Consider the following 12,265-nt stretch of genomic DNA (forward strand, 5'->3'; position numbering starts at 1 on the left):
AAAAGGGTGAATTTGACTCTATGTAAATTATACCTCAATATATCTGACCTTAAAAAAAGGAAAGAGTTTAATTTTAAAAAATCATAATTTATTTAAAGAATAGGGTATAAATTACACTAGTGATATGATATATTAATTATTAAAGCATATTACAAGGCATACATGTACTATATATGCATCTATAATATGATCCCACTTATATGCCTCTATCTTATTTCTGCATTAGAGATTACAGAGACTTTTTTTACTTACCTGTATTTTTTTCTGTAATAAACATATTATTTTCTACTAATAATGTTTTTCAAAGTTAGATGAGTGGGCACTGGCCCAATGGTGGAGACTCAAGGTAGAATCTCTGCTGTCTAAGCCTGGACTTCAAGAGTGAGCATCTGTAGTGGCCCAAGGGAATGCAGTGGGGGGTTCCTGTGGTAACAAATAAGGAAACGTGCTTAAGGCCCTGACAGCCGTGTGCCCCGGGTATCTGATCATTTGGCTACCACAGGCGTGCATGAAAGAGTTTGCCAAATTGAATATAGCTCTTAAGAACTTACTCTGAGGCCCCATCAGGCACTGTCAAAGATTCCCTTCCCAGCACACTAGAAAGCATTCTCTGCTGGCAGATCGGTCTCTGTCAAATTATTTATAGGAGATTGGTTTGCATACTCAAAATGATATGAATACTTCTAATTATATCCAAACATGACAAATGTCACTACAAACTATGCTGAGGGTTCATGTTGCCAAATGTCTTGCCCTAACAAAGAGGAGGTAGTTGCAGCATCAGCACATTAGTTCCTATATAAGCAGGACTGACCCTTGTGCCTTATTTCCACCAAGAACCCAGAGGTAAGTGATGAAGGCCTTGGAACTCGAAAAACCCCAGGTGGGGAAAAGAGCTGACCTCGTAGTTATCTGTGAGCATTAAACTGCTCTCTCAATCTTAACTTTTGTCTTCATAGAACCAAGCTTTGGGGTAGGGAAACTTCAATTCTGTAACTATAATAACAATTCTGTAACTATAATATTGGAATTTCGGAGCATCACTAATAAGAAGCTTGTTGTTTTACAGAGTGGAACACTTCTGAACCTGCATTTTTATCTGGAACTCCAGAGGTAAGACTTGGCTTTATTAATTTATTGATGACAGAGGGGATATAGTCTAATGAAGCTGTGAACAATCCTGAATTATACACCATTTCCATGTTTTTGCAGTTATATCAGGAAAGAGTGTTTCCGAATGAGTGTTTATAAATGCTAGAAAATAACTTTTTCAAAATGTCTTCTTCTCAGAGACTATCCTCATTTGAGTTCCAAGATTCAAAGACCGTTTAGGACAGAATTAGCTTCGACAGTGAGTTCTCAGCTGTGCTTAGAACTGTCCAGTGGCAATAGACTAGTCCATGCCAGTCTTCTTCTATGGCAAAGCATTGAGGACTTAGGACATTTTATAGACATTTTTAAAGACTCCAGAAAGATTTTTACCTAGAAATATAAATATAAATATTTTAGCTACCTTTGATTATTTGTTATTTGTTGTTAGAAAGACTTATTATTATTTACTTAACAGGTCGCAAGTATTACATCCACCGGGTGTTAAATACCATGACTAATTTAAGAGGAATCCTGCCCTTCCCTAAGTAACTTTCTAATTGAAAATAAAGGAAAAACTCAACCAATCTAACATGTCCACATTGCAGAGGCCTATCTATTAATCAGAAGACAATGGCTTACATGCATGTGATGTACTCTTAAAACTTTTTTCTCTGTTTTCTGGGTGGAAAGAAAAGAACCCCATGGAATTTATGTGGGAAGAAGGGCCTTTGTGCTGAAGCTCTCATTCCTCTGTGGTTAGATCTGTTAACTGACAGCTGAAATCTCTCATGTCAAAAAAGATTTTGGAATCAAGGCAATGCTAAGTCTGTTGGGAACAACCCAAATTACAAAAAATCCAGAGTATTAGAATGTATTATGTTCTTCTAACAATCCACTGAGAGATACAACACCAAATATCAACATAAAGATGTTAAAAATAATTATTTGCTTTATGAGAGAAAATGGCCATCTTAAAAGGCAAAGATTTTTTGATAGCTTTGAAAATATGAACCTTCATTTGAACAAGACAAACTTTCTTTTCTGACTATATGATTGTCCTGGCATATGGCATAGACAAACATTATGCAGAAAGAGGAGAGGAAATTAAATAATGACAGTTGCTATAAAACAATCCATCAATAGTTTTAGCTGTAGAGGTTTCATTCTAATTCAATTGTAGGTACCCTATCCCTGAGGATCAAGATATGTGATCTGAAAAGGAAATTCACAGTCCTAAAAATGAAATCTCGAATTACAGTCTCACTCCATACTTGTCCTTTAGACTATGTTAGAACACTGGGGAGTGCCAGTTTGGAGGAATAGTTACAGCACAGGCTATGTTCAACATTTCTTTCATTTCAAATCCTAACTCACATTTGTGACTTCTGCTTTTTATTTCTCTCTCTCCCGTTTCTCTCCTCCCTAGGCAGAATCCTTTGCTAAATAAATCGCAGCCATGAGTGCGAGCTCAGACGCTGAGATGGCTGTTTTTGGCGAAGCTGCTCCCTACCTTCGAAAATCAGAAAAGGAGCGGATTGAGGCCCAAAACAAGCCATTTGATGCTAAAACATCTGTCTTTGTGGCGGAGCCCAGGGAATCCTATGTGAAGAGCACTATACAAAGCAAAGAAGGAGGGAAAGTAACTGTAAAGACTGAAGGTGGAGCAGTAAGTGAAAACAGGGAGAAAATACTCCCCATTTTATTTCTTGGTTCAAAAGATGAAGCCTAACTTACTGGGAATCTCCAAGCCTGTTGCCAATGCAAACACCCTTCTAGTCAGTGTTGAGACATTAGATGTGGAAGGCAAAGGAAATTCACAGCAGTCCCTCATGTCTTCCCTTCCCAACATCGCACAGGACCTCACCCCACTATGTACGGCCTTCACCATTTCCCTTCAATTCCCCACTTCCTAGTCTGAATCTCCAAACTTGAGAGAAATGAAAACAAGCTCCTCCCATCAGAAGTTAAATATTTACTTAGTTAAATAATGTATTAATATCCCCATTACTTCCAAAAACATGAAGTTTCTTAATGAAGGAAAGAAAAAAATAAAAATTTAGCCTACTAAAATAAGAAAAAAGGATATAAACTGATAAATCTGGGATAAGAGAATGTGGGAGGAAAAAAATCTTTTAAAAAGATAGTGTCCTAGCTCATCATAGGAAACAGGTTTTCTTAACATTAAACTCTGAAATGAATATATTTCATGCCTTTTTTAAGAGGACATTAAATAATATAATGAGAAGTATGTGTGATTATAGTTTTGTACCAAAATATACAGGCAAACATAAACCCTACCTCCAACCATTAAAACAAACTGGTCTTAGCCAGGCGCAGTGGCTCACGCCTGTAATCCCAGCACTTTGGGAGGCTGAGGCAGGTGGATCACCTGAGATCAGGAGTTCGAGACCAGCCTGGCCAACATGGCGAAATCCTGTCTCTACTAAAAATACAAAAATTAGCTGGGCATGGTGATGGGCGCTTGCAATCCCAGCTACTCAGGAGGCTGAGGCAGGACAATCACTTGAAGCAGGAGGGCGGAGGTTGCAGTGAGCTGAGATCGCGCCACTGCACTCCAGCCTGGGCAAAAAAAGCAAAACTCTATCTCAAACAAACAAACAAAAACGAACTGGTTTCTTGCTTACTCACCAGACTCTAACTGTCAGGGAAGACCAAGTCTTCCCTATGAACCCTCCGAAATATGACAAAATTGAGGACATGGCCATGATGACTCATCTACACGAGCCTGGAGTGCTGTACAACCTCAAAGAGCGCTATGCAGCCTGGATGATCTACGTGAGTGTCTGTAAACACCTTTTTATTTCATGTCTCTCTCTGAGTAAAAACGAGATCCAAATGATAAATGTTCTGATCTTCCCAGACCTACTCAGGCCTCTTCTGTGTCACCGTCAACCCCTACAAGTGGCTGCCGGTGTACAAGCCCGAGGTGGTGGCTGCCTACAGAGGCAAAAAGCGCCAGGAGGCCCCGCCCCACATCTTCTCCATCTCTGACAATGCCTATCAGTTCATGTTGACTGGTGAGTGAGTGAGGCATCTATTTACAGAAATGTGTAAATAGAATCTTTGCATAACAGACAGACCTCTTCCGAGCCTCTTTATGTTATAATAATACATTCTAGCCACATGGGGCTTCACTGTTTTCAAAAAACTTTCACAGCTGTGACATCTTATGCTCTTCCCAGCAGCTACCTCCATTTTACAGATGAGTAAAGTGAAGCTCACTGAATTCACTGTCCTTCCCAAGCTAACACAGATAGTTAAGTGGAAGCCTAGCTGAAACAGTTACTAGACCACTGTAAACATATTTATTGTTTTCCATATTTTGTTACTTTCCAATTTGGATAGAAAAAAGTGTTCAAACAGACTTTTTAAAAATACCCAGGCTCACAGCAATCAACGAAAAGAGTTATCAGCCACAGCTGGAAAACTTTGTGAATTCTTATGTTTATTTTTGAATGACACAGCTAATATTGCCAGCCTTTAAGGGTAAAACATGAGTAAAGAAAGCTATGATTTTCCTCCCAAAGATTTGAAGCACTTTCCTACTACAATGAAAGGAAAAAATCTTTTCTGAGAAAAATGTTTAAATTGTATCAAAGTCTGTTACTCCTGCCTTGTCAAGGCATAAACAACCAGCTTTGATACGCATTATAGGCCCAAATACAGCATTAAAACCTTTTATCTTCACACACCAAATGCACTGCCTTTGGAAATACTTTCTATTCCTGAGTTTCCTGTTGTTCCATGGAATTTTGGAAACTAAGGTGTTTTTTCTTTCTTTTTGGTTTGTTTTTTTGCACTTGTTTTTAAATTGTCTTTTCGAGGGGGAGAATAAAGAGTAAGGAATAAAATAGGAATCTCCCATTACAAATTGGCCATCAATTCTACAAGGATTCTATGCCAGTAAACTGTTCTTTGATTGTCAACAGAAGCTAACTACCTCCCAGAAATTATCCAAACGCTGGCTCATTTCAGAGGTTTTAATACTCAACAGCTGCATTTACACAGCTATGTACACCACCCCTGTCCTCCCACTCAGCAAGCTCCCCGCTCCCCATTGTTTGGGGCTGCTCCAAATTCAAGGTTACTTATGGCTCCCAAACATGATTTTTGTACAAAATGGTACAGAGCTCTAGCCTTTGAGCTGGTGAATGTTATTTTAGCATTGCCAAGAGACCAGAACATTGTTTTCTTATCTGTGCTTCCACTAGATGTGATATAATCTTCCACGGTTTTACTTATACTAGAAAACAAATCTATCTGAATAGGATGCAAAATCTGCATCGACTTCCCTGAAGAGAAGGCTAAAGTTTTCTAAAGTCTATGTCTATATCTACATCTAAATAACATCCAGATTTGTATCTATTTTCCCTGAATAGATTTTTAGGTTTTAGAATTCTCTAAAATCTATAATCTAACACTATAGAATTAGAGATTTAACAAATCAGCAAATTGATGTAAATACAACATATCAGTCACATAATTAGTGACATTTGTTTTTATTATTTAGAAATGCATATAAGATTAAAAGGAAAATAAAACAGATGAACACAAATATTCACAATTCCAGACCCCTTCCTTATTTAGTATTGCCAGAAGTCAAATTAGTGACATCAAAAGCTGGGAAGAGGCCAGGAGGATATATTTGACCTTAACTAGCTATGTACTTAATATTAGAAAAGTCACTTCCTCCTTTACAGGTCTCAGTTTCTTTATCCCTTAAATGTAAGAGTTGGCCTAAGCAATTTCTAAGATCTTTTATGCCTTCAAAATTCTGTAATTCTAATTGAAGTATTTATAAATACAATTATAAGATTCTGGGATTTTCTTTAAAATAATTCAGTGAGATTGGGATGAGGTACAGATGATATAAAATTGGCCAAATGTTAATAACCATTGCATCTGTATGATGGGCACATGGGGATTCATTATATTATTGTCTCTACTTCTGTATATGTTTGAATTTTCCATAATAAATGTTTTAAAAATTAATCAAATATGTACCTTACACTCGTTAGGATGTTCACTATCAAAAAATCAGAAAATAACAAGTTTTGACAAGAACTGGAGAAATTAGAACTCTTGTACACTGTTAGTGATCATGTAAAATGATCAGCCACTGTGGAAACAGTATAGTAGTTCCTCAACAAATTAGAAATAGAATTACAGTATGATCCCACAATTCTACTTCTGAGTATATCCCCAAAAGAACTGGAAGCAGGGTCTGGAAGAGACATTTGTACAACTATGTTAATAGCAGCATTATTTACAATAGCAAAAACATGGAAGCAACCCAAGTGTCCATCAACAGATGAATGGATAAGCAAAATGTGGTATATACATGCAATAAGATATCCTGCCTTTAAAAGGAAGGAAATTCTGACATATGCTAAAATATGAATGAACCTTGAGGACATCATGCTGAGTGAAATAAGCCAGTCACAAAAAAGACAAATACTCTATGATTCCTCTTACATGAGGTACCTAGAGTAGTCAAATTCACAGAGGCAGAAAGTAGAATGGTGGGCGCCAGGGAATGGGAGGAGTAGGAGATGGGGAGTTAAGAGTTTAAGGGACACAGAGTTTCAGTTTGACAAGGTGAAAAGAATTACGGAGATGAAGGGTGATGATGATTTTACAACTTTATGAATGTACTTACTGCCAGTGATCTCTACACTTAAAAATGGTTAAGATGGTAAATTTTATGTTATGTGTATCTCGTCACAATTAAAAATTAATAAATACAAAAAGGAAGAGATGATTCTTTGCTTTCATTTTCACAAATTTTACACTGAGAAGCAATTGGCTATTTTGGAGGATAAACACAAAACCAAAACCAAAGGTGACATCTTCAAAAAGTTAAAAAGAACAAGCTGTGTTTGATCTGAACTGATTCAATACTCTTCATATTATATACGCATTTTTTTAACAGATGATTTTGAATTCTTTCACAGATCGAGAGAATCAGTCCATCCTGATCACGTATGTGATTTTTTTTCTTCTCTGATTTGCAAGGATTGTCTTAGATGTTGACAATGCAGGCCACAGTTCTCTGATCTCTTCTCTGATTTCTGTTTGACAGCGGAGAATCTGGTGCCGGAAAGACTGTGAACACCAAGCGTGTCATCCAATACTTTGCAACAATTGCAGTTACTGGAGAGAAGAAGAAGGATGAATCTGGCAAAATGCAGGTAGGTCTGATAGCCAGAGTCAAAACCTCTGTCAAGGCTCTCAGACATCTGGAGTCCCAGATGTGAGAACTGCTCCTTCCTTTGCAGGGGACTCTGGAAGATCAAATCATCAGCGCCAATCCCCTACTGGAGGCCTTTGGCAATGCCAAAACCGTGAGGAATGACAACTCCTCTCGCTTTGTGAGTCTCTTGGTCTCAACCCCTAACTTCCAGAGTAGCCACGTCTGAATTATTATTTCATTTGCATCTCTCTTTGTGTTTCAGTTTTCTAATACTAAATATTCTTTTCAAGGGTAAATTCATTAGAATCCACTTTGGTACTACGGGGAAGCTGGCATCTGCTGATATAGAAACATGTGAGTAACAGGACCATTGAAAATCAAAACAGAGAGACAAGTGATTTCATTTGCAGGGATATTTTGCCACCCTTGCTGTGCATGAAGCCTGTTAAAAGGGTAGTCTGCTGCCAGTACTGCCTGTAAGCTAATGCTAGGCTTACCCATAATCCACTGAGTGCTCCCTTTATCTCAATCTCAGACTTGATGGTTCTGTAACACATCCTAGAGAAATTCCTGCCTCAGAAGCAACTATGATTTTTTTCCAGGACAAAAACTGGGCTACTTATGGGTTTCCAATACATCTCTGTGGTTTGCTCCTGATCTGAGTTTTGGTAGATGTTTCCAAGGTAGGCCCTCACCACCCAGAGTGAATCCTAGGTGATCCTAAGAAGGAGGGGATATTAGGGATCAACTAAAATACAGAGGTCATGGATCCTTCATGTGAAAAATATATTTGTCCTAGAGCAGGTATGCTTCAGTTGCTGCCCTTAGACAGTGAGAATCACTGTCCATCTGCAATTGGTCATCAAGTTGAAATCTCATTGGAGCCAAATGTAGTGCTCCAAATTTGACCAAAGACGTGAGGTTCATTTACTATCTCAGAAGCATTGATACTTTTTTCAAACTCGATATCTATTTCCCTCTCCAGATCTTTTAGAAAAGTCCAGAGTTACTTTCCAGCTAAAGGCGGAAAGAAGCTACCATATTTTTTATCAGATCACTTCCAATAAGAAGCCAGATCTAATTGGTAAGAAAGAACTTAAAGTCATAGACAGAAGTTAATATTTTTATTAACAATGTCTAATGTGAAATGTATGCCCTGAATTCTGTGACCCAGAAATGCTCCTGATCACCACCAACCCATACGACTATGCCTTCGTCAGTCAGGGGGAGATCACAGTTCCCAGTATTGATGACCAAGAAGAGTTGATGGCCACTGATGTAAGTCAAAAACACTAATTTTAAAAATCCATTATGTATGGAAATGACAATAGCAAACTACTGTAGGTGTGGTTACCTTAGGATATGTATAAATTCTCTTATAAGTTAGTCTCTTCAGCCCTAACTTTTGTCCTCTCATTTTTCCTGGTAGAGTGCCATTGACATCCTGGGCTTCACTCCTGAAGAGAAAGTGTCCATCTATAAACTCACAGGGGCTGTGATGCATTATGGGAACATGAAATTCAAGCAAAAGCAGCGTGAGGAGCAAGCTGAGCCAGATGGCACAGAAGGTACCAAATGAAACTTTATCTGGGTTTAATGAGAGAATGTAGCAAAAAAAAAAAAATCCTATTTTACACTCACATCTCCTTTGTGGCTGGACTTGTGACTTGTGAAGGGCATATACACATTTACACACACTGCATGCTTTCCTCACCCCCTCTCTTCCTTACATCTCCATGTCTCCATCATTTCCATCCAGCCCAAATAAGTCACAAACAAACCCCAATAGCCACTTATAAGCACAAACTATGAGACAGAATGAGATATAATAGTGCTCCTGGTTGGCCTTGGCAACGAAGGTGGGTATATGTAGATAACTGTAGACTGCTCTATTTCAGCACTAGATAGGAAGACCCTAGGAACTGACAGCAGAGAATCTGCCCAAATACAGGGCTGGGGAGAAAGATACCCCTAGAGTCATCTGTAAGCAAGTGTGTATTGTCTGTATATAAATCCATAGACAATATAGGCAGCAAGTAAGATTTAAAAAAAGGAATTGAGAAAAAAGATCATATATTCTACGTATGGAAAGAGCACGCAATATACAGGATCTACCCCAGACAGACAGTTATCGCTCCTTAAAGCCTTTCCTGACCACCTCGAATTGACATTCTTTCTTCCTCCTCTAAATGTTTCAGCAGTTACTGGTGTACCTGACATGTGGCATTTATTTACGTTATAGTCACCGACAGAATTTTAGAAAGGGATTCTGTAGGGATCACGCAGTAAATTTTAATCTCCACATTTGTAGATAAAGAAATTAATCCAGCAAGGTTTAATAGGGAGGTGAAAAACTAAGATAAGAATCAAAATATTCTGACTTTTACCCTCTCTAACAGTGAATATTTATCTTATCCTTCCAACTACACCTAATGTGTCTTAAAAACAGGGACTATGGCTTTTACTTACAAAAAACTGCAAGACGGCAATAAATACTACATATGTTTACGGTTGATGAAAAATTTCTTAAAAACTACTTGAAATAAATCACTAAAGATCAGTATAACCAATCAACCATTTACTGGCAACCACATGCTCTAAGGTTAGAAAACCTCATTTGGCCTTTTATAGAATTATTTAAGCTTTTTATTTAAATAATAGATTGAATTGGAGAAAAATGGAAAGATTAGGTAAAAGAGGATATCCTTCATGAAACAACATGTCCTGAACTGTGTCTCTGCAGTCGCTGACAAGGCAGCCTATCTCCAGAGTCTGAACTCTGCAGACCTACTCAAAGCCCTCTGCTACCCTAGGGTCAAGGTTGGCAATGAGTATGTCACCAAAGGCCAGACTGTGCAGCAGGTAAGTGCATGACCTCAATGAATCACACACATCTCAGGCCTTCATGGCATGTCTTTAACAATACCAATAAACATTATTCTATCTGTGAAGGTGTACAATGCGGTGGGTGCTCTGGCCAAAGCCGTCTACGAGAAGATGTTCCTGTGGATGGTCACCCGCATCAACCAGCAGCTGGACACCAAGCAGCCCAGGCAGTACTTCATCGGGGTCTTGGACATTGCTGGCTTTGAAATCTTTGATGTGAGTTATCTTAACAAGAATTAAGAAGGAGGCAATTGTGGGCTTTGATATATTAGGTATTATCATTATTCATCCACATTTATAGCGTCCATATTACTTGCTCCAACACTGCACCTAGAACAAAGGTTATCTCCAAAATAGGAGGTAACATAATGTACTACTAATAATAGCTAACGCTCACTGGGCCAGCAGTGTACACTAGGGACTTCAAAACATTACCATATTTAATCTTCAAAACAACCCAAGGAGTAGCTAATATTCCCCCAACTTATATAGAAGAAACTAAGATGCAGGGAAACCAAAACACTAGCTAAAGATCCCAAAGGTGCATAAGACAAATCCAGGACAGCAACCCAGATCTACAGCATTTGATCCATACACAAGGCTTCTTCATAGAGAAGAAAAGGCCCAAAGGTAGAAGCCTAGAGACAGATGATAGTCTGTCTCTCCTCTTCCAGATTTGTCTTACATAAACTATTTTACCTCCAGGGCATCAGTTCACCATCTATAAAATAAAGGAGTAAATTATTACAAAGACCTTTTAGATCTTCAACTGCTATACTATATCAGGTCCCTGCTTTCACACACCTACAAGGGGGATTTGCTAAATGTCTGATATAAATAGAAGAGAAATTACCCTAATGATTTCACTTTATACACCAAGACCTTTATATTAAAGGTCTTAAGATCAGCTTTCCTTAATAATGTAACAGCCAAAGGTGAAAATGTGAACTTTATTTTGAATTGGAGAGTGGGAGTGGTGAAAGAAGTGAGAATTTCCAATCAACTCCTTTCCCTTTTACCTTTGAATCGAAACCATAAACAGGACCATGGTTGAACTTTTAAAGTATATTCTTGCCCATGCAATCTTAGAGGAGAAAAGGTAAATTCTACCAGAACTCTTGTTTTAACATTGATATCTGGGACCCTCAACAATGCCTGGAATTCATGAGAAAGGCTCATGTGAATAATGATTTTTTTTTTTTTTTCTGAGACAGGGTCTCGCCCAGCCGCCCAGGCTGGAGTGCAGTGGCGCGATCTTGGCTCACTGCAACCTCCACCTCCAGGGTTCAAGCAATTTTCCTGCCTCAGCCTCCCGAGTAGCTGGGACTACAGGTGCACGCCACCACACCCAGATAATTTTTTGTATTTTCAGTAGAGACAGGGTTTCACCATGTTGGCCAGGATGGTCTCAATCTCTTGACCTCATGATCCACCCACTGCGGCCTCCCAAAGTGCTGGGATTACAGGTGTGAGCCACCGTGCCTGGCCAATGATCATTTTTTGAAGGAACAACATTAGTTTTAATTGTATCTCATTACTACATTCCACATTTTTTAATAAAAGAATTTTTTCAGTAATGAATTTTACTACTATAAAAACTCATTTGATGTTGGAAATCTCTATTATTTTGTGTAGTTTAACAGCCTGGAGCAGCTGTGCATCAACTTCACCAACGAGAAACTGCAACAGTTTTTCAACCACCACATGTTCGTGCTAGAGCAGGAGGAGTACAAGAAGGAAGGCATCGAGTGGACGTTCATTGACTTTGGGATGGACCTGGCTGCCTGCATTGAGCTCATTGAGAAGGTCGGTTTGGTTTCCAAAGAACGGCAGACTGTGAGGATCACTTTCCAGAAATCTTAAGCAATTCTAGAAAGTATTACTGTAATCTCAAATGGTTTGTGATCTGAACAAACTGGAAAATTACTATTTAGAGATTACTTCCTCTTTTTAACTTCTACATAAGAAAGATCTGACAGTGTTTACTTTTATTCTGTTCTAACCATTCTTATTCTGACACTGGATCAAATCCAACTTTAACACAGCACTGAAAACTCTATTTGAGATGTTCTG

The 12,265-nt window shown here is 38.5% G+C and overlaps 1 protein-coding gene across 1 annotated transcript in view; it reads left to right on the forward strand.

Moving 5' to 3' along the window:
* The first annotated feature begins 1,034 nt into the window (after positions 1-1,034).
* The window catches only part of MYH8 (myosin heavy chain 8), a 31,409-nt gene continuing 20,178 nt past the window's right edge, over positions 1,035-12,265 (forward strand). Inside the window, 14 exon segments of the mRNA NM_001360885.2 lie at positions 1,035-1,113; positions 2,519-2,758; positions 3,745-3,888; positions 3,974-4,130; positions 7,068-7,095; positions 7,196-7,304; positions 7,392-7,484; positions 7,597-7,660; positions 8,292-8,390; positions 8,481-8,584; positions 8,736-8,874; positions 10,050-10,168; positions 10,259-10,408; positions 11,828-11,998. Of these exon segments, the coding sequence (NP_001347814.2) occupies positions 2,549-2,758; positions 3,745-3,888; positions 3,974-4,130; positions 7,068-7,095; positions 7,196-7,304; positions 7,392-7,484; positions 7,597-7,660; positions 8,292-8,390; positions 8,481-8,584; positions 8,736-8,874; positions 10,050-10,168; positions 10,259-10,408; positions 11,828-11,998 (1,587 nt within the window). The 5' untranslated portion in view covers positions 1,035-1,113; positions 2,519-2,548.

Source organism: Pan troglodytes, chromosome 19 (genome assembly GCF_028858775.2).
Source record: "Pan troglodytes isolate AG18354 chromosome 19, NHGRI_mPanTro3-v2.0_pri, whole genome shotgun sequence".
In the NCBI taxonomy this organism is placed as follows: Eukaryota; Metazoa; Chordata; class Mammalia; order Primates; family Hominidae; genus Pan; species Pan troglodytes.